General features: G+C 35.8%; 1 protein-coding gene across 1 annotated transcript in view; it reads left to right on the top strand.

Annotated features, from left to right (window-relative positions):
- The window catches only part of AGMO (alkylglycerol monooxygenase), a 370,563-nt gene that overhangs the window by 183,853 nt on the left and 163,815 nt on the right, over nt 1-22,895 (top strand). The window contains exons 6-10 of the mRNA XM_008686354.1: nt 586-652; nt 3,044-3,109; nt 3,200-3,279; nt 6,758-6,892; nt 8,845-8,961. Coding sequence (XP_008684576.1) covers nt 586-652; nt 3,044-3,109; nt 3,200-3,279; nt 6,758-6,892; nt 8,845-8,961 — 465 coding nt within the window. The remainder of the gene's footprint in view (nt 1-585; nt 653-3,043; nt 3,110-3,199; nt 3,280-6,757; nt 6,893-8,844; nt 8,962-22,895) is intronic.

Genomic DNA, 22,895 nt, shown 5'->3' on the forward strand with positions numbered 1-22,895 from the left:
GTGTAGATATTTTTTAATATTTCCATTTTAAAATGAGGAAACTGAGTTATAAAAAGCTTAAACTGTTTTCCCAAGATCACATAGTAATAAATGGAGGTTCCAAGAACTGAATTTAGGCAGTCTAACTCTTAACCTGTCTGCTACTATACTGCCCCTCAGTATAGAGTTAGAAACTTACTGTTATTTATTTGAGAGAGAGAGAGATCGAGAGCACAAGAGGTGGGGGAGGGAGGGGACAAGGCGTGGGGGCGGGGGAGTGTGGGGCTGGGGGTGCAGAATCTTAGCAGACTCCATGCCCAGTGTGAGCCTGATGCTGGGCTCCATCTCACAACCTTGAGTTCATGACCTGAGCTGAAATCCAGAGATCAACATCTAACTGACTGAGCCACCCAGGTGCCCCGCAGCTTATTGTTATTTTTATATGAACACCAGGAAGTAGAGAGACTTCTGACTCTGACGCCAACCTTGAAACTTGAAATATCTTTTAATCCATATGAGCTTTTAATGTGAATATATATATATATATATATACACATTTACTGATACCTATGTGTATAAATAAAATATTGCTTTTGTTTTAAACAGGTCATCAATAACCTTGGTCCTTTGGAACTGATTATTAATACTCCTAGCCATCATAGGGTTCATCATGGTAAGTAAATTTGACCTTTTTTTCCTCTTTCATTTCTTTAAAAACAGGATCATTTTGTATCTTTTCATCACAATTATTCAGCACAGTCACCCTTCACTGTATAAATAGGTATCATTTCTTCCACTGCACCTGCACAAGCCTCAATTCCAAAGCAAAGATTGGAGGTGGGGGGGAAAAACCACCTTTCTTGGATTTTCCTTTTTACCTAGATCTCCTTGTTGTAATGAAAAATGAGTTAACCACCAGAGGGGATGCACTTTCTACATTGAAGGAGTCAGTTGAAGTTCACTTGCTGACCCCTATACACAGCCAGAAAGCCTCTGGTCTTGAAAATTGTTGAGATTTCAGGAAAGCCTAATAAACAGCAATTCACTTTCTTGCCTAAATTCTGTGAACTGCATTAGCCTGACAAAGAAAAAAATCTCATGTGGCTAGTGCCTAAGGTTTAAAGACACCAGCATAAGACTTAACAGAAATGTTTATGTGTGTGCACCAAAAGACCTGTACAAGAATGTGCATAACAGCATTATTTGTAATAGAAAAAATAGAGATAAAACTCAAATGTTTATCACAGTAGAACAGAGGAATTGTAGACGATGCATGTAATGGGGAATTATACAGCAATAAAAATGTCCAAACTGTTGCAACTTGGGATGACCTGAATAAATATCACAAACAATGCTGAGAGAAGGGAGACAGTAATAAAATAATAAATATTGTTCTTCTTTTACAAGTTTCCCGGCACCATAGGCAGCACTGGAACACTGCCAGCCTGCCTTCCCACGGGGCAAGTCCCTTTCCTCCAGGCAGGGAGCAGATGGAAGCATAAGCCGCACCCTTCCCCACCAAGCAGCAGGAGAGGGTGGAGTCAGGCTGCACATGCTCAGTTTCCTCTTCCAAACTTCCTAGGCACTTCCTGCAGTGCCTGAGTGGCTCAGTTGGTTAAGCATCTGACTCTTGATTTTGGCTCAGGTCGTGATCTCAGGGTTATGAGATCAGCCCCATGATGGCTCTTCGCTGGGCATAGAGACTGCCTAAGAGTCTGTCTCTCTTTCCCTCTCCCCTCCCCACCACTGCTTGTGCTCTCTCAAAAAAACAAAAACAAAAACCCAAACTCCATAGGCATTCCCCAATCCCAAGGGATTGTTAGTGAGGGGCTGGAGAGGCCAAGGATCATAGACTGTTGGGGCACCCTTCACATAAAAGGAAACGTAAGGAATGGAGAAGAATAAGTTCACATTGAAGAAGAAATAGTTGCTCGTGTCCTCTGTTTGACTTGCCACTCATGTTGTTTTGTATCTGGGTTTCTCAGCCTCAGCATTATTAATGTTTTGGGCCAAGCAGTTCTTCATTTCGAGGTGGGAGGTTAGGGGTGGGGCTACCCTGTCTCTTATAGGATGTTGGTCTCTACATACTAGGTGCAACTGTGACACTTATCAGTCTTCAGACATGGCACACATGTCCCCTGAGAGGCGACATGTTCTCCCCACCAACTGAGAACTGCTGCTTAGCCCACATACGGCAACGGGTTGTATGTCTGGGCAGCCAGCCCCATGCTACTTTTGCATTGGGGGAGGTTGTCTCTTGTGTCTTCACCTTCAAACTTATATTTGCATGTATAGAAGGCATGTAAAGAAATGACGCTTAAAGACAGTTGAGTTTGTTGGAGCAGTGGCTTGGTGGGTTAAAATTCTTTTTCCTTTGATTTGCACTCATGTGAATATAGTTGTATCTATTTACACATTTTTTTATTATTGAAGAAACTGTGCCCAGCTATTTCCATTTAAATTATAATTTGAATACTTCGGAGCAGGAAAAATGTATATGTTTTGAGTTAATAAAATTAATTAAGGGTGATTTAATTTTCACTTATGTCTTATGATTAAAAAAAAAATAGTAAAGTCTCACTTTAAGTAGAGAATTTTCTTCCTGGAAAAGATGCAGAGAAAAGGTTAACAACTCACTTAAAAAAAATGCAAATATGCATATATTATTTATTTCTTATTGCCTTTGTTTTGTGGGCCATTTAATTTGTAATTATTACTCTTTGATAGTCTTAAAGTAAGATTAATTAGAATTACCCCAGATTTCTAAAAAAACTGGAAAATTATGAGCAAAAACATGTTTTTTTTTAAATCTGGGATAATTCTAAATATATGTAGTTTTAAGGAATTCTTTGCCGTTTTTAGTAAAATGAACTCAAAAATAAATACAATAAAAGCAGTTTACTAGCAAATAATCTAATGTTGTCAGTGAAAAGAGATTCCTAGGAAAATCATTTTATTGCATAAGTCTTAATTTTGTGAATAGGTTCTAAAATACAACAGGGTGTTTCAAAAGCATAACTTCATTCTTCAAAAAAGCTCTTTTTAAAAATATTTTGTTTTATAGGCAGAAACCGTTATTGCATAGACAAAAATTATGCCGGCGTTCTTATTATATGGGATAGAATTTTTGGTAAGTAAAATGTATATGAGTTTAAAAATAGTAACTTAGCTCCTTACTCATAGAAAGCCCAAGATCATATCCTTAATGTTTATCTTCCAGGGACATTTGAGGCAGAAAATGAGAAAGTTGTATACGGTCTAACACATCCCATTAATACATTTGAACCGTTCAAGGTGCAGGTAATGTAACTGATTTTATTCTTTCTGAATTGATTATACCCTTTTATAAATCTTCTAGTTAAAAGAAAGATCAGTTGTTGAGAGGTGGAAGTACATTACACTATGCTGAAAATAAGGGTTTTTGTTTTTTTTTTTTAAACCATAAAAGAAGTTGGAAGTAACTCTGGCACTCCAACAAAATCTTGAATCAACTTGGGCAAAATGCATTTGAAAACAACTCATTAAAAGAACTCATTAAGAACTCTTAAATATATCTACTACCGAGAATTTTTTTAAAAATAGCTCTTTAGCAAACATATTTCTTTCTCAGAACAGACCTGAAATATATTCATATATTCAGAAGGAGCAGTAGTAAATGCATAATTAAGGCTGATACCACAGTAAGAAAAATATTTGCTTCAAGGCTGCAAGACTCTGGTTAGAAATTCAACATGAGGCCTTTGCCCCACTCTTCTTGGACCTAAATGTCAGGAGCTATTACAAGTTGGTTAGGTCTGCGCATTACCTCACCTGCTAAGACTTGTTGCACTGGACCAGTTTTCTGTTAGACATGTGGTATTGGTTGTTCACTGATCTCAATGGCTGGCACTAGAGAAATGAGGAATGTTTGTGAAGCTCTGATCCGTCAGCAACAGACCACCACAAACACTCCTGGGGTTAGGAACTAGTAAATGAGAAAAAGATAAGAATGCTTGAAAAAACTGAAGAGGTCAGTCAGTGACAGCTCTGTACAGGGAACTGGGTTTACAGCACTCAGTAAGGGAGGAAATTACAGGTTCATGTGGGGTCTGCTTTTTGAACCTCTTTCTTAAAAGTTTTTAAGAAATTTAAAATAACAAAATAAAGTGACATTTATTGAACTTTTACTATGTGCAGGGTATTGCTAACAGCTCCGTGCAAATGTTTAATGTAGCCCTTACTAAAACCTTATGAGACAGTGATTCTTTTATCCTCATTTTTTAGAGGAGGATGAAACTGGAATTGCCAGGATTTAAACAAGTCAACCAGCTACACACAGCAAGCTTAACCAAGGAGGGTTGCAGGCCAAGCCCAAGACTCGCCTAGCCCAATAAGTTTCACACTGTGCTGCTTATTTACAGAAAAAAACGTCACAAAGTGCCTCCACTTTTCAAATGAAAGATATTTTTATCTCACACTTCACAAAAGAAAAGTTGATTATTTTCTTCCTTCTTAACCGTAGGCCATTTCTCTCTGTGTCTGTCTGTCTTTCTCTCTCTCTCTCTGTTGGACATTACTAAAATATATATCTCTCAGGAGAATATTAACAAATATTTCAGAGTACTTTCTTAATAAGGAACTTTATAGAATTGACATTAATTTAAAAATAACACATCGAGAGCTACCTCTTTACTTGGTATAGTCTTATCTCTGTAATAAGGACTCTTGAAAAGGAAATAGCCAACTTGGTCTCTGTCCTGTGGGAGGGAGCCTTTGAAACTTCATGTGCATATGAATCATAAGAGGATTTATTAAAGTGCAGATTCTGTTCAGTAGTTCTGAGGTGTGTCCCACATTCCCTGTTTCTAACAAGCTCCCAGGAGATGCTGAACCTGTTGTTCTCTGGCTGATCCTTTAAGTAGCAAGGCTTTGGGAGTGTACACTTCTGCTGAGGCAAAGGGGCTCGTATCTGAGACGGAATGGGAGACTGAAAACTGCACAACAAGCAGTTAGATGATTAGGATTTGGAGAGACACAGCATTCAGACAACCATAGCATTTATGAGTGGCTGCTGAATCTGTGTCAGGGTCAGTGCCCCAGGCCTCTGCCCTCATAGGAACATTTCCTTATCACCACTGTGTCTAAGGCATAGGCTTCTAGATGCTTGCTTACATTGTCCAAATGTGTTAATTAGGGCACATTTTGTTAATTAGGAGTTCTCGAACCTACAAAAACATATACTTACTTTCACTTGTATTCCTTTATATTCAGCTAAATTTCTCACCTTTCCCTCAGAGGCATCAAAAGCAAGTAGGATGGCCCCCACTATTTGGAGAGGGTTTTTTCCCCTTTATTATTAGGCATAGGACACTCACTTTGCTGTCCTTTGGAGTCCAGGAGTTTCAGGGTATTGAAAGGCAAATAACTAAGAAAGTACTCCTTATTTTAAAATGTTACCATGTATTTCTCATGGCCTGTGTCTAGAATGAGAACAATAAAATGCAGTCAGGGGCACCTGGGTGGCTTGGTCAGTTGAGTGCTGAACTCTTGGTTTCGGCTCAGGTCATGATCTCAGGGTCCTGGGATCGATGGAGCCCTGTGTTGAGCTCCACACTCAGCAGGGAGTCTGCTTGAGATTCCCTCTCTCCCTTTCCCTCTGTCCTTCCCCCGCCCCTTGCCCCGGCTCCAGCAGGGATAAATAAATAAATAAATAAATATTTAAAATAATTAAATAAATATTTAAAAATAAATAAAATGCAGTCAGTTTTTAAAATAACAATAAATAAGTATATTAATAGCTATTATAAGTCCTAAGCACATTACATTTTGTATTATTATTATTATTTTATTATTAAGGCCCAGTGTAAATTTCCATCTGAAAGTTCCCTTTTCCTCAAAATCTGCTCCATTAAACCCTACATTGTTCATTAATTGCTTCAGATTCCTTGTTGTATTGTGTCAAGCAATTTTAAAACCATTTTTATAATCCTAGCAGTTTAAATTCTTTAAGAGACAGTGAAAATGCCAGTAAGAACACAAATTCTCATAGAGCCAAAACTTCTTTCTATATTAATTTATTACTTCATTTATAATAGAAGTCAGCATTAGAGTCTATAGCTCTAGGACTATTTTAAATCCTATGATGCATTACTATCATACGTATCGAATACATAGCCACTTACCCTAATAGCTAATATCTACTCAGTATTTCTCATGTGTGAGCATACCTTTAACTTCTGTACCTGTCAAATGTACAGTGTTATTTACAGAATGTGGATACCTACTATACGACTCAGAAATGGCTTTGACTATTTTTCCTCAATTACAGACATGATTGTCTGTAACTCAAGAGAGTAAATAAAGGGCTATTTTTAAATATGTAATATGTTTCCATGTTCAACCTTAATATCCATTTAGTAAGACTTTAGAAGTAATATCATTAGACACAGATATTGAGTGCATAAGCTGCTAAGTTAATTCCATTGGAAGCAAAGAATCAACTCATTTGTTCTATTTTGCTGATTTTCTAAATAATTGTCCTCTTTTTTAATTTCAAAATTATAATTATGTGGAGCTTCAGAAATATTGACAAGAACACACTTAAAGGACACAGAATGAATAGGTGAATTACAATATGTAATTGCATATTAATCTATAGTAACCAAATTATACATAACCTGTATATTGCAGAAAAAATATAAATTGCACTGAATAATAAACAAATGTATGATTAATTATACTTCATATTTTTGTTATGTGTTTTTCTTATTTTAAATAAGCTATATTTTTATTCTTCTAGTTCCACCATTTAGTTTACATATGGACTACATTCTGGGCCACACCTGGATTCTTCAACAAGTTTTCTGTCATATTTAAAGGACCGGGATGGGGTCCAGGTAAACCAAGACTTGGACTAAGTGAAGAAATCCCAGAGGTAAATAGAGTTCATGGTGGTGATGGTGAAGATTAGTATCATACTGCCAGGTCTACAGTCAGCCTGTATGTATGTTGACCTCATGCACATCTGAAAAAAGATGTTCTCTTAGGCAGATATTGCCCTGTGGTGCACAACTTACTGAGTGGAAACCACCTAGGGCCCAATAAAAATGATGCCTTCTCCCAGGCAGACGCTGCCTCTTACTGGGTAGCATGGTTTGGGGGCAGGGGAAGCAGAACAGCAGAGGCTAGTTTTCAGATCCATTCAAGCCTACAGCAAAGAGTCTTTGTGTAATGCAAAAACTATACAAACACATGTCACTTAGTCACAGAATCGTAAACACTCAAGATGGAGGGAGCCTTAAAAATGATTCGATGTTGCCTTCATTTTGTTTGTGAAAAAAATGTAAAGATGGCCAACATCACTATTCATCTGGGAAATGCAAATTAAAACCACACTGAGATATCACCTTACACCTGCTAGAATGGCTAAAATAAAAAAGACAAGAAATAACAAGTACCGGTGAAGATGTGGAGAAAAAGAGTCTCCCATATGCTGTTGGTGGGAACGTAAATTGGTACAGCCAATGAATGAAAGGGCCTGGGAGATACAGACTTCTAGTTATGAACTGAGTAAGTCACAGGAATAAAAGCCACAGCATAAAGAATATAGTCGATGATATTGTAATAGCTCTATATCAGGATAGATGTAGCTATACTTATCATGAACATAGGGTAAGGTATGAATTTGCCAGATCACTGAATTATATACCTGAAACTATTGTAACATTGTGTGGTAACTATACTGAAATTAAAAAAAAAGAAATGAAGCCTCTAGAATGGAAGGTCTAAAATCACACCAAGATAATGCTACTAGATTAAACCATAACTTTATCCATTCTGTAGTAGCATAGTAGTTGCATAAATTCAGAAATCACATTAAAACCTCAAAGTAAGTAAAGATGAGATTTAAAACCCTGGAAGCCCAATGAAAAGTTCAGTTTTAATCTGGAATTCTTCTTATATAGATGATAAAAAGGAATTTTTCCAATCCTTAAGATATATATTGTGATTCCTTATTGTAATAACTGTCATTAATAGTAATCTAAAAGCAATGGAAAGGGTAAACTATTGATTTCAAAGATAGTTGTGAGTATAAAAATTAGCCAATATTACAAGGAAATAAAGTCAGTTTTTTATTTGAATATTGTTATTTTTCGAAAATCTTGATCTAAATAAGGATGTTTTCTTACCCAGTTATGAAAGCTGCTATGCTGAAATTTCCCAGATGTTTTAAGTTTTGTTCATAATCAGTTATGTAACAATGAGCTAACCTGATATAGATGAAAATAATGTCCTTATTTGAACTCAGAAAATTTAGTTAACTATGATCCATTTCTTGTCTATTTTTCAACAGATAATGCAAAGTGAATATTCTAAAGTAATATTTGTGCCTAAATTTGCATTATAAAAGTAGAATTGCAGTATTTCTAGGAAACTCTATAGTTTAGAAAAGTTGTTTCCAATAAAGCAGTATTTCCCTTTGAGGCATGATTATCTCCATTACTAAAATAACCTTCCATTTTTTTTTCTTTTTCTTTACTTTCATGTATAATCATGGACATATTTATGTATTTGTATTTTCATATTTCATTTTATGTTCATTTTTGTTGTTTATCATCAGTACATATTGTTGATTCAATTCTTACACTGGTTTATTATAAAGCAGACTAAATCAAAATCATAATGCTTCTGAAATGAAAAACAAGTTTCTGAACTTTTATGTTCTTCTATCCCAAAATAAGAAGAGAATGTTAGATTCATTTTGGAAAAAAGGAATAGCAAAGCTTTCTTTTCTTTTGCACATCTCCTCTTCACTTAGTGTGAATTTCAATGAGGCAATAAGCCAGGGAGCAATATATAGGAACGGCTTCTTTCTTGTCTTCCTAGGTCACAGGGGAAGAAGTCCCCTTCTCCTCATCAGTGTCTCATCTATTAAGGATCTATGCAGTTGTACAGTCTGTTCTGATGCTAGCATTTTATGAAGAGACCTTTGCAGATAAAGCTGTAAGTGGTATCCATTTTAAATATTTAGGAAATTTTGTGAGAAAATTATCTGTGTCACTTTGTCTAAAAATGGAAATTAGCTCCACATCTTATAGCTGTGCTCTATTTTTTTCTGTAATGTCTACTTTAATGTTGGCAATATCTCCCATTTAAGCAGGTAAGTTAATTCTCCTAGACTATTAAGTATGAATTAATTGATTATATCCAAAGTGTTCCTGTGTAGAATATCTATCAAACGGTTTACTAAAAGATATTGACTTTGATTTGGGGAAGTAGAATAAAAAGTCTTCCCTGAGAATTTTTTTTTATTTTAATGTTTTTTTATTATATTATGTTAGTCACCATACAGTACATCCCTGGTTTCTGATGTAAAGTTCGATGATTCATTAGTTACGTATAACACCCAGTGCACCATGCAATACATGCCCTCCTTAATACCCATCACCGGTCTATCCCATTCCCCCACCCCCCTCCCCTCTGAGGCCCCCAGTTTGTTTCTCAGAGTCCATAGTCTGTCATGCTTCATTCCCCCTTCTGATTACGTAATCCCCTTTCTTTATCCCTTTCTTCCCCTACCGATCATCCTAGTTCTTATGTTCCATAGATGAGAGAAATCATATGATAATTGTCTTTCTCTGCTTGACTTATTTCACTTAGCGTTATCTCCTCCAGTGCCGTCCACGTTGCAGCAAATGTTGAGAACTCGTTCTTTCTGATAGCTGAGTAATATTCCATTGTATATATGGACCACAGCTTCTTAATCCAGTCATCTGTTGAAGGGCATTCTCTGTTCCTTCCATGATTTAGCTATTGTGGACAATGCTGTATGAACATTGGGGTACATATGGCCCTTCTCTTCACTAGCCTGTATCTTTGGGGTACATACCCAGTAGTGTAATGGCTGGGTCATAGGGTAGGCTCAATTTTAACTTTTGAAGGGACCCCACACTGTTCCCCAGAGTGGCTGCACCAACCTGCATTCCCACCACAATGTAGGGAGGGATCCCTTATCCACATCCTCTCCAGCAAATTGCTGTTCCTGTCTTGTTATTTTGCCATTCTAACTGGCGAATGGTATCTTAGTGTGGTTTTGATTTGAATTTCCCTGATGGCAATGATTTTGAACATTTTTCATGTGTCTGTTAGCCATTTGTATGTCATCATTGGAAAACTGTCTGTTCATATCTTCTGCCCATTTTATGATTTGTTTATTTGTTCTCAGTATTGGAGTTTGAGAAGTTCTTTGTAGATCTTGGATACCAGTCTTTTATCTGTAGCGTCAATTTGCAAATATATTCTCCCATTCCGTGGTGCCCTTAGTTTTTTGACTATTTCTTGGCTGTGCAGAAGCTTTTATCTTGATAAAGTCCCACAAGTTCATTCTATCTTTTGCTTCTCTTGCCTTTGGAGATGTGTCATGAAAAAGGCTGCTTTGGCTGATGTCGTAGGAGGCTGCCCTAGTGTTCTCCTCTAGGATTTTGATGGATTCCTGTCTCACATTGAGGTCTTTCATCCATTTGGAGTTTATTTTTGTGTATGGTGTGAGAGAGTGGTCAAGTTTCATTCTTTTGCATGTAGCTGTCCAATTTTCCAGCACCATTTATTGAAGAGACTGTCTTTTTTCCACTGGATGTTTTTTCCTGCTTTATCAAAGATTAGTTGCCCAAAGAGCCGACGGTCCATTTCTGGGTTCTCTATTCTGTTCCATTGGCCTATGTGTCTGTTTTTGTGCCAGTACAATGCTGTCTTTGTGATCCCAGCTTTGTAGTACAGCTCGAAATCCGGCATTGTGATGCCCCCAGCTTTGTTTTTCCTTTTCAACAGTTCCTTGGCGATTCAGGGCCTTTTCTGTTTCCATACAAATTTAAGGACTATTTGTTCCAGTTCCTTGAAAAATGTCATCGGTATTTTAATCGGGATAGCATTGAAAGTGTCGATTGCTCTGGGTAGCATGGACATTTTAACTATGTTAATTCTTCCGATCGATGAGCATGGAATATTTTTCCATCTTTTTGTGTCTTCCTCAATGTCTTTCAAGAGTGATTTATAGTTTCTAGAATATAGATCCTTTACGTCTCCGGTTAAGTTAATTCCAAGGTAACGTATGGTTTTTGGTGCTATTGTAAATGGGATGGATTCCCTAATTTCTCTTTCTTCAGTCTCATTATTCGTGTATAGAAATGCAACTGATTTCTGAGCATTGATTTTGTATCCCGCCACATTACTTGATTGCTCTATAACTTCTAATAGTTTGGGCGTGGATTCTTTTGGGTTTTCCATATAGAGTATCATGTCATCTGTGAAGAGAGAAAGTTTGACTTCTTGCTTGCCGATTTGGATACCTTTTATCCCTTTTTGTTGTCTGATTGCTGTTGCAAGGTATTCTAATACTATGTTGGATAAGAGGCGAGAGTGGGCATCCTTGTCGTGTTCCTGATCTTAAGGGAAAGGCTTCCAGCTTTTCCCCATTGAGAATGATATTTGCTGTAGGTTTTTCATAGATGGTTTTCATGAGATTGAGGAATGTATCCTCTATCCCTACACTCTGAAGGGTTTTAATCAGGAAAGGATGCTGTATTTTGTCCAATTCTTTTTCTGCATCTATTGAGAGAATCATATGATATTTGAATTTTTCCTTCTGGATAAAATCTAAGACACCGATCGATTTGCGAATGTTGAACCACCCTTGCATCCCAGGGATGAATCCCACTTGGTCATGATGGATAATCCTTTTAATGTACTGTTGGATTCTATTAGCCAGGATCTTATTGAGGATTTTGGCGTCCATATTCATTAGGGAAATTGGTCTGTAATTCTCCTTTTTGATGGGGTATTTTTAACTACGAACCAGCCCTCACTTAGGTATGTGTCCAAGATTTATACTAACAATTGATTTATAAACCTAAGCTAAGAATATATTTTAAAGTGTTCTCAGATTAGGTCTCGTGTGTCTAATAGAACCATGTTCAAAGTGTGCTTGGAGGAATCCCCTTGAACTGAAGTGTCAGCGTATTCCCACAGATAAAGTCACAGTGATTCTGAACTCAGAGTTAAACAGCACAGAAACACACTGGGAGAAAGCAAGCCATCAGACAAAGCATTATCAGAAAGAACAAACAACAGAATCAAACGCTCAAAAAACAACAGGTGTTGGAAATTAAAGCAAAACATAAATTTAGTAAATTTAGTATGTTTGAAGAAGCCAAAGATGAAATTTAAAAGAAATTAAAATTATGAAAAATTAAGAAACAAGACTAAAGAAATCATAAGGCACATTTAAAAATTATCACATTAAAAGTGTTAGAACACAAAAATGGGATAACAGACCTGAGAAAGTCAATGATTTAAATAACAGTTTAAAGGCAAATTAAGAAAGAATTAGTGCATTAATAGAGTCATCCATTATTTTAGAAAATGACCCATTATATGGTGCTAAAAGATAATGAGATAAAAACAAAACGTGAAAAGTTATCTTCAGACATAAATAATGTGGAAAAGTAAAAAAAAAAAAAAAAAAAAGATGGAAGAATCCAAAAAAAAAAATTAAATGAATACAAATGGGATTAGTGGATAGTGAATTCAACCAAAACAAATTTAGTTTTTGCAAAAAATAAGTATGCGCTATTTACAGTTCATGAAATGCGCTATATATCAGTTCATGAAAACTTCATACTAATAGACATTAATAAATAATGTATGCAGAATAAATGTATCAACTATAGGGTTACTTTTAATAATAATAATATATAAGCCCTATAGAATCATTTTTAATAATTACATACCACTTTAATAATCCTAGTATAGTAATTCCCCTGGAACAACTACAATTATTCCATACATCCTGTATAGTGAATTTTAAGAAAAAAGCCTACTTGGAATAGATTACTGAGTGTATTAGGTAGGACTTGCTGGTTGCATGTGAGACATATTCAACCCTGGGTAAATTTATTAACTCATATAACTGAAGAGTTTGGGACTATTTCTTCAGGCAGTGGTGATCCAGTGAGTCAAGTAATGTCCTCAAGAACTTTCTCATTCTTTCCTGCAGCTATCCTTTCTTAGTGCAGATTCTCTTATAGACTGTCAGCCCTCATGGTGGTAAGATGGCTACCAGCAGCTCTAGTTTTAAATACTGCCGAACAAAGAACCCCAGAAGTGAAGCTTCCAAGTTGGAGTCTAATGTTCTGGATATCACTGAACCAAGCAATGCCATCCATCATTCTGTGAATGGGAGAACAGGGTCAGCTCAACAGGGGAAAAGAGTGGCTTAAAAGAAAATTAAATAGGTGATAATACATAGAAAGAGGGAACTAGATTTGTGTAGACAAAAATCACAAATGTTAGATATTTATAAATCCTTCTTGCTAATAAATATATGACCTAAAGTTGTTTTCAAAAATAATATTCTTTAAACACTTATAAAATGCATCGTAGCATGTAAACTTTGCTGTGGGGTATACCCTTATTTAAATTATTTATGGCATGAGTGTCTATTAGATTTATCTTCTGCTCTAAGAAACAGAATATCGAATTAAATGTGTCTTAAAAATAATTGGAAATTCAGTGGCAAGTGTTTCTGGAATTGGTTAGTTTGTCAGTTCAAACATGTAGAGCTTCCAAAAAGGCTTCTCTATCATTCTCTTGCTTTTAGCATCGTAAGATAATTACAGCAACTTCAGTCTGCTGTACTCATAGACTGTGACCAAAGGCAGCAAGTTCACTTCTTCTATAGCATCTTATAAATTTCATTTTGTTTAAGAAGGAGGAGAAAAAAGCCCCGGAATATTTCCCAGCAAATGTCCTTTTGTGTTTCATCTTTCAAGATGAATTCACATGTCCACACTGAACCAATAACTAACACCAGCTCATGAATTAACCATGAATGAATTATACCAAGCATAATTTATACCTTTGGGGATAAAGAGTTCATTTTGCCCCTGAGCACATTTCTTCCTTATACCTGGATAAAATCAGCATAGTAATAGTACGGAAGAAATGGGGGCTATTTCCTGGTTTTGCAGTCAATAGTGTGTGGTACAATGTGTCCTACTAAATAAAATAGGTTTACAGATAGTAATTATAGACATTACTGGATAATATGTTAAAGAAAGTCCACTTTAATTTTTAACCTTATTTAAAGACTTTACTGATTGGTATTATTCATATGTATTTGTGGATTTTGCATTTAAAATTAATAAGCAAACATCGTTACGAGTAGTGACCTTAATTTTGGAAGATAGACAAGTTCATATGTGCTCTCTGACTAAAGACAATGTTTTTACAAAAACTACAGTAAAATATTTAATAGACTTTTGTGATTATAACAGAAAATAATAAATTAAATTCTAGTTTCCATTTTGTGAAGTGAAAGTAAAAAATAGGATACAATGTGACCAGAAATTCTTGAGAATAGGATGGTAGGAAACATACCAGCTCACTGTTTGCTCTTTCATACACACACTGCAATTAATGAAACCAATTCCACGTTGTGCTGAGTTAATTTGCTTTTAGCTTCAAAATGAGATAAAATTTGAACTCCAGGATATATTTCAGGAGCACAGCTTTGTTAAAAGCAGCGTGAACCAAATCACTCTTAAGCAATACATGTGTAGACACCAAACTACCGTAATGGTTAGACTGAAACTCAGGTATTACATAAATAACCCATCACTGATTACTTTGTTAAACTACTTTGTTATCTTAATTTTTTCGCCTAAATAATGACTGGTCTATGCATGTATTCATAGAGTTTTCATGGTTGAATGAGTCCAGAAGAAAAGTTAGATCATCTACATCTAAATATCTAACTTGATAGACTGATCAGTGTTGAGTACAGTTTGCATTATTGAATTTTTTTAGTTGTACGAAGTAAAATCCCAAAATAAATTATACCAATTCATAGAAATAAAATTAGAAATTTAGCCATTTTGATTTTGAAATAATACCCCTTAAGTTCACCCAGAGATTTGATGATCTAGGCATGTATAAATACTTCCTGGGCAAAAATGTAGCTAGACACAGTGTATATTAAAAGATGCAACTTACAGCAAGGTTTCACAAGATTTTTCTGCTGCCATAAAAAACAGAAACTCCTATAGATATATTGACAAAGAGAAACACCAAGTGTTGAAATCCTTTTCAAACTGGAATCAGAGTTGGAGACAGCTTCGTTCCTGACACAAATTAATTTTGAAAGGTGTATTTGCTTGTTTCCCACACATGTTTTTCTTTGCTAAAAACATGCTGTGCAACTAGGAAAAAAGGTTGCTTATTTGTAAGGTTCTGTAGTGCCTTTCTAGTCTCAGGGATGTTTAAAAGCATATGAAGATATTAACATCCAACAGCAATATTTTTTTTCCAGATTCACTGTAGCCAATAATCACATAGAAGAGTTGTGGCTGACTTGTAATTGGGGGCCCTGCTGTGGTCCCACAGCCTTTTCTGTTTATGCATATACCAGAGTAGATAAATACTTACTTGTTTTATGTGTGCAAGCTCTGTATAAATAACTTTGGGAGTCAAAAAAGCAATTTGATGGCCACCACAAAGGTGTAAAAGGCACATTCCTTTCTTACCGAAACTTGAAATGCATACATTTAAATATATAGTGTTTAGTTTAGTGATATGACCCACAGACTTCTATGTTGATTTTGGTTTAGTAATGCTTGGGAAATCAGTTCCTTAGCTGCCAGGGTCCAGTTCATGGGGTGATATCATGAATACACGTTTGAAATGAAAATCGGACACACTAGCATGTTCCCAAAGTAAAACTGTAAAGGCGATGCTATCCTTTTAAATAAGAGGCACACTCAAAAGAGTTTGAGTGTATCACATTCTTCTTCTTCTTTTTTTTTTTTTTTTTGTTAAAGATTTTATTTATTTATGTGACAGACAGCCAGCAAGAGAGGGAACACAGCAGGGGGAGTGGGAGAGGAAGAAGCAGGCTCCCAGTGGAGGAGCCCGATGTGGGACTCGATCCCGGAATGCTGGGATCACGCCCTGAGCCGAAGGCAGACGCTTAATGACTGCGCTACCCAGGCGCCCCGAGTGTATCACATTCTTAACATAGAATGTATAGTAAAGTTACTGCAGATACATTTTAACACAGATTATTTGATGATATATTTCAAGTTAATGAGGCATCTAAGAATATCCAGTATAAATTTGGGAACAGATTTTTATGGTTTTGAATTCCCCTGTATGCTGTATTCTGTAAAATATTATGGATACTGCAATTTTGTAACTAATGTTTTCATGTTGACATGTTTTAACAGATTCTTTGAAAAAAAATCAATATATTTAATGGTATTCTCGTAACACAGAGTCACTTGTGCAAATTAGATCTAGCTTAGGTCTCATATGAAATCTCTCAAGTCAGTATCTAGTGTCTACTGTTTTGTTTGTTTTTTTTTCCAGGGCAGTCCATTGAGATTTAATTAAATTTCTAAAGTTTTTAGGTGGTCACTGAAGTGATGTGAAAAAAGGAAATGTGAGTCAAAACGAGCATCAGTTATAACTGAGAGCCATGAAATAAATGTAGTAAGTGTGCACTGAAGTATATTTTTAAAAAGCTACCTGTCTGATAAGCATATGCTTCAGGAACTCAGAAAAGTGGTTATCATGAGTTCCAGTGAAAAATATAATTTTTAAAAAGATTTTAACTATTTGATAGAGCGAGTGTGATAGAACACACAATTGAGGGGAGAGTCAGAGGAAGAGGGAGAAGCAGGGAACAGGCAGGACTCGATCCCAGGACCCTGGGACCATGACCTGAGCCAAAGGCAGATGCTTAACCAACTGAGCCACCCAGGAGCCCCCCAAAATTTAATTTTTGTACACTATATTGAAATATAATTAAAAGGGACATTGCACATTAAAAATATCATCTACATAAGTAAAAATATTAACTGTGAAATTAAACATATCTTCATGTTATTAGTATTGTCCCAAACTTTGATCACTATCAGACAGCTCCTTTAATAATAATACTAAACAGTCAACCATAACACTGCTTATAATTTGAATATCTCATTTTGATTTATGAAAAATATTTAAAAATTAGACATTTAAACTCAGCTTTGGAGACTCAAAGTCAAAATGCATAATTCTGAGGAGTGTATTTTCTCATTAAATCCCATTAAAAGTAATCTCATTAAAAGTAATGTAAAGAGGGGCACCTGGGTGGCTCAGTCGGTTAAATGTCCTCTTTCAGCTCAGGTCATGATCCCAGGGTCCTTGAATCGAGGCCTGCATCGGGCTCCCTGCTAGTGGGAAGCCTGATTCTCCCTCTCCCTCTGCCTCTCCCCTGTTCATGGTCTTTCTTTCTTTCTTTCTTTCTTTCTTTCTTTCTTTCTTTCTTTCTTTCTTTCTCTTTCTCTCTCTCTCTCTAAAATAAATAAAATCTTTTTTTAAAAAATAATCCTCATGAGAAGAAAGTTTGTCTTTCTGAGACTGTCTTTTAACACCTCTTCTTTTCTTTTGTATTTTGAGAAATAACTGAAAGATATACAGCTCATGTTTTCACTTGTTTCTTAGTGGAAAAAAATAAGAGTTTTCTATCACAAGTATAGTGGAAGTTGGTGTGATTTCAGTGAAATCTTGAAGTGAATACTGATAATTTAGACTGGCTTCATTGACCCCCAAAATAGTTTTACTGAACATCTAAGAAGTATACTGTGTTAAAATGGGTATCTTCCAGCAATTGCTGTTGGACCTTGAGTTCTGAGGTTGCTATCTCTTGGATTAATTATTATCCAGTACTGAGGCAAGACTCCTGTGTTCTCTACCCAATGCCCAGTGAGCCATGAGGTTATCCAGTCTGGCTGGTGAGGACATGCACTCTAGCCCGCACTTTGTAAGCTCTCATGTTGCAAGCTGTAATCCTTCTCTGGCCTCCGATAGTTTTCTCATATGCATGACCCAATATACTGGACTTGATGGATACTTTCTGTAGATTTCTAGAGTTTTCTCTATGCAGCTCTCTCCTCGTTGGTACTGTCTTGCAAACAGAAGCCTCCTTGGTTTCTGCTAAATCCCAGCTCCACCTCTTCAACTCAGGGAGTCCACCAGACCCCCTGGGTTCCCTCTGTTCTGTGGCTTGGAAACTCTCTCAAGAAGTAAGGTGGTCATGTCATTTATATCCCATTTTTCTGGGAATCAGTGACATTTGTTACCATGTGCCAGTGTCTTGAAAACAGTTTTTTTCAGATGTATTTTTCTTTCAAGTGGGAGTAAACGGTCTATTGTTTTTCTATCTATCGGGAGTGCATTCATTTTTTAATGGAGTGGAATCATAGCATAAGTATAACTGTAGCATAACTGTTCTTTAAGTATTCAGTTAAAGTTTTTAAAATGCAGAGTTTTGCTTTTATTTCTTATATTTTTTTTTGGTAAAAATGCAGTAATTCATATCAGTTCAGTGTTTCTGAACAATGTATTCACTATTTTTTAGCCAATATATTTTCTCCTGTGATTAATATTTAGTTTCTTTGATTCTTGTGTGTTTGAAATTCTAGAAAATGCTCATTCTAATTGCATTCCTTTTTCTATGCTTCCATAGTAACCACCTAGGGGGCTCTGATAATTTAGAAAAAAAGAGTAGTCAATATTGACAATTTTTTTAAAAAGCATGATCTTATTTCAAGAAAGTGTTTTGAGATTCATATACAAAAATTACAAATTATATTGTTGTATCCCCTGGGGTTCGGTTCCTGTGTCTGTTGTAATACTAAAAAGAATCTTCAGGCACTAGGTTTTAGCATGACAAATCCAGCCCCTCAAGGCATCTGGAAGGTGGAGCCCATAGTATGTGTGTGTGTGTATGGGGGGGGTGATGACTCAGCCTCTTAGCAGGTGTGACAGTAAACCCTATCTACTGCCTTCACATCAGAAGTCATTAGGGTTTAAGTATTAAATGATTTTTGTCCTCATTTTAAAGACGTTTAGGAAGATAACCATTTTGAGTCAAAATAATGACTTCAGAAGTTCTTTTCAGACACCTGTTAGAGAAACTCCTAACAAGTACTTCCTTGCTATAATAATAAAATGTAGACATTTTCATTTCCAAGTCCTTTGAAAAAAAATCATAGAAAATATTATCAAAGGATTTTTGACAATACTCAAAGGTTTTTATTTTTTTTTTAAAGGTTTATTCATTTGTTTGAGAGAGAGAAGGAGACAGTGAGAGTGCAAGCAGGGAAAGGGGCAGGAGGAGTGGGAGAGAGAGTCTTAAGCAGACTTTGTGCTGAGCAAGGAGGGGCTCCATCTCAAGGCCCTGAGATCACGACCCAAGCTGAAACCCAAGAGTTGGGCGCTTAACTGACTGTGCCATCCAGGACCCCAATATAAATAGTGTTTAAAAAAGAAGTTGTTTATATAGAAGCATACTCTGATTTTACAGTATAGTGTATGGGACTGACGTTTCCCTTTGTGGGGTTTGTGAGGTAGGGAAATAGGAAAATTAGTTATGTTGATCAACAGAGTTTTTCTGTGAAATGGTGAAGAGAGAGATATCCCCATTCAAGAAGAAAAAAGTTTTCTTCTTTATAGCTGTGAGCAAAGAAAGGATGCCCACAAGCTCATTGATTAAGCACTTTGCAGCAAACAAGTAATTCTTGAGTTCCTATGTTGTTAATGTTGCTTCCTGAGGGGTTTTGTTTGTTTTTTGTTTTCTTTTTTCCCCATCTACTTAAAAGGAAATTGCACAGAGGTAGAGTTCTTCAAGCATACAAATTTGGACAGTGAATCCTGTACTGGGAAACTTCTATGGAAATAAGGGCAACTGAACTGCCGATTTAAAAGATCATTTTCAAAAGGAAAAATAATTCCTTGCTTTATAAAGCTTTATATAGTTATGGTCTTCCTCATTTTTTTTGTGTGTGTGATAAAGACTTAAAATGCATTCAAAGGTTAATTCAGAATAATTCCATTTTAGCACTTTAGGACAGCAATATTTTACATGAAAGATGTACTAGCAGTAGATGGTATGAAATGGGACTTAACCCAAGGAAAAATAAAATTTTATGTTATAAAAATACTAATAAGCTTTAAGTCATTTCACAGATTGTTTAAAACACAGGAGTCAAAGTGTTTATAATAGTCAAAGCCTATACATCCTATTTTATGTTTTTTTTTTTTTTCTTTTTTGTTCTAGTGTTGCTGGCCTATGGACATATCATCAGGGATTAAAGTAGTATGATTTATAGGGCAGGGATTTTGTGTTTCTTACCCACTCTCTTAAATTCATACTTACCATGGTGCCTAGCACATGCTCAATAAGTATTCATGAAATGAGAACGTGTAGAAATTAGATATGACTAATCGATCATATGCTTTAATTAGCTTATCCGAGGATGATCTATGGAAAACCTTAGAAGTTACATAGAGAAATGAACTCTTTAAAGGAAGTGTATGTGGTCTATATTGAATTCCTTCTTATGGTAATCTCAGCTTCTTTTAAACTCAAACACTTTGAAAACAATTCTGTTCTCTAAGGAATTCAATATTAAAGGATTTAATATTTAACATATTTAACATTTTGAAACATTTAGTATACGAATATCAAATTAATAATATTAAATTATGAAATATTAAATTATTAAATATAATCTATTTTTAATTTAAAAGAACTAAAATATTGATAGTAAATTAAATATTTAATTTTATAATATTACATTATTGGTTAAACCAATTAACATAAATTATTAATATTAAGGGCATGGATATTAAAACACAGATATAAAATATTCATTCATTTGATCAGTCTTTCAACAAAAACATTGAGTAGTAACTATATGCCAGGCAATATTCTAGATGTTTGAGATGTAACAGTAAATAACAAAATATAACCTTTAATGGGGCTTACATTCTAGTGGGGTGGGACAGATAATAAACCGCAAGAGAATGCTCAAACAGATGTATAATTGTATAGAAGTGACAAGTGGATAAGTGCATAATTGTATAGAATTGTTGTATGGAGAACAATATAACAGAATAAGGTTATAGATAGTTATAGAAAAGTACTGTTTTACATGACAGACAAGGATATGCATTTGAATAGTACCTGAATGAATGAAGGAATGAACCATAAAGATCCCTGGGGGAAGTTGCCCCAATAGAAGGAACAGTAGGTAAAACAGACTTGAATGGGAAGGATGCTTGTCATGTTCAAGGGAGAACAAAACTTGTGATATGAAAGACAGAGAGATTGCTCAGGGACAATATGATAATGGGGTATGTTATGTGAGGGACAGAGTAGGGACTTTGAGTTTTATTCCAACTAGAATTTGAAGCCCCTGGAGGATTTAGAACATAATATATGATATGACATATGTCTAAAAAAGAGTCAGAGTTCTGGCTGTAAAACTGTGGGTAGAAGGCCATGATAGGTAGACATGCAATCTAAGAAGTGGAGACACCAGTTAAAAGAGTATTTCAGTTGTGGTGGAGATCATGTTGGGTTGGAACAAGATTTGTTCACAAAACAGATGCTTGTAACAAATATCTTTATTCTGAATGTACTTCGAATTTAATGCCAACATTTTATTTTTAACATATTAGAAGTAGACAGTGAGAGGAAGAGTCAAGGATGAGTCACAGTTTTTTGTTTATTTTGCTTTTTGGGTTTTTTGGTTGTTGTTTTTTTTTTTTTTGCTTGAGCAACTAAAAACCTGGGTGTGCCATTTTAAGAAGAAGAAACCTGGGGATGTGTAGTGTGAAGGAAGGAAATAAATACACAGTTTTAGACATGGTAAGTTTCAGGTGCCTTTTAGTCAGGTAGAGGCTTTGACTACATAACTGGATAGACAAACATATTAAGTTGGTGTTCACTCTGACTCCAGGACCAGGAAGCAATTTGCATAAAGAGGAGTTCTTTTTTTTTTTTTTTTTTTTTTTTTTGTTAAGGTATCATAAATTCCCTAACCAAAATTCAAAAATCTATATTTATCCTATCTCTGAATTTCCAATGATATTGGAAAGAGTTAATGGACCTTTTATTTGTGCTTCTTTATTTTATTGTAATTCATTAAGGTTAACCTAAGTACCATTTGAAAAATCAGTATAGCCTGAAAATAGTAACAGTGATATTCCTATCATAACTGTTAGTAGAGTGCCAGGCACTCTTCTTAGTACCTTATTGTAGTTGCTGCCAAACTCATTTTATGTCAAATGTACCAAACACGTAAAAGAGCCTTAAAAATGCCAAATAATTTCCCTATGGTTACATGCCTCATACATTCAATGTATAATTCCAAATCCTATATTCTTACAGAGCATTTAAAACCGTGCTGTAGTTTTTGGGCACATGTTATTTCTTCCTTTCATATGAATTTTCTCCTAAGGAATCAAAATGAAGTGATAGTGGTGGTGAAAGCAGCACTTTTCTTTAAAGACAAATGTTTCTTTTAAGCAACCATTAATCTGCTCAAGCACACCTAGTTACTTTGAAGAGGAAAATGCCCAGAGCAAGCCCAGGCCAGGAGGCCCCAGAGGATGGAAAGTTACTAACAATAAGCTAGAGATAACCAGAAGCCCTGCTGGGAGCAAGAGATAACCTGCCTTTTCAGTTTCTGTAAACAGGCTTCCTGCCACAGTCTCCCTGCACTACTGTTCCCACCTAAAGCAGCCCCCACTCCTCCAGTTAAAACCCCCCTACCAGCAGTCACCATAGCCCTCGGAACCTGACTACCTGCAGTCCCCTATAAAAGCCCTATAACCCCATTCCCCGGGGCCCAGAATTTTGAGCATGAGCTCATCTGGGTCAGCCGGAGTAAAATACGAGTTCTCCTACTTCTCCGAGTGTCACTTGGTCTCTCACTGGTCTGATCTTTATTTTTCCGCAACAACTTTACTACCAAGACATATTTATCTGGTACTTTTGCCACACTGTCCAAAAGTAGCCACTGCTGAATTCCACAAAACCAAATAGCATTCCA

Source organism: Ursus maritimus, unplaced genomic scaffold (assembly GCF_017311325.1).
Source record: "Ursus maritimus isolate PB19 unplaced genomic scaffold, ASM1731132v1 scaffold_3, whole genome shotgun sequence".
Classification (NCBI taxonomy): Eukaryota; Metazoa; Chordata; class Mammalia; order Carnivora; family Ursidae; genus Ursus; species Ursus maritimus.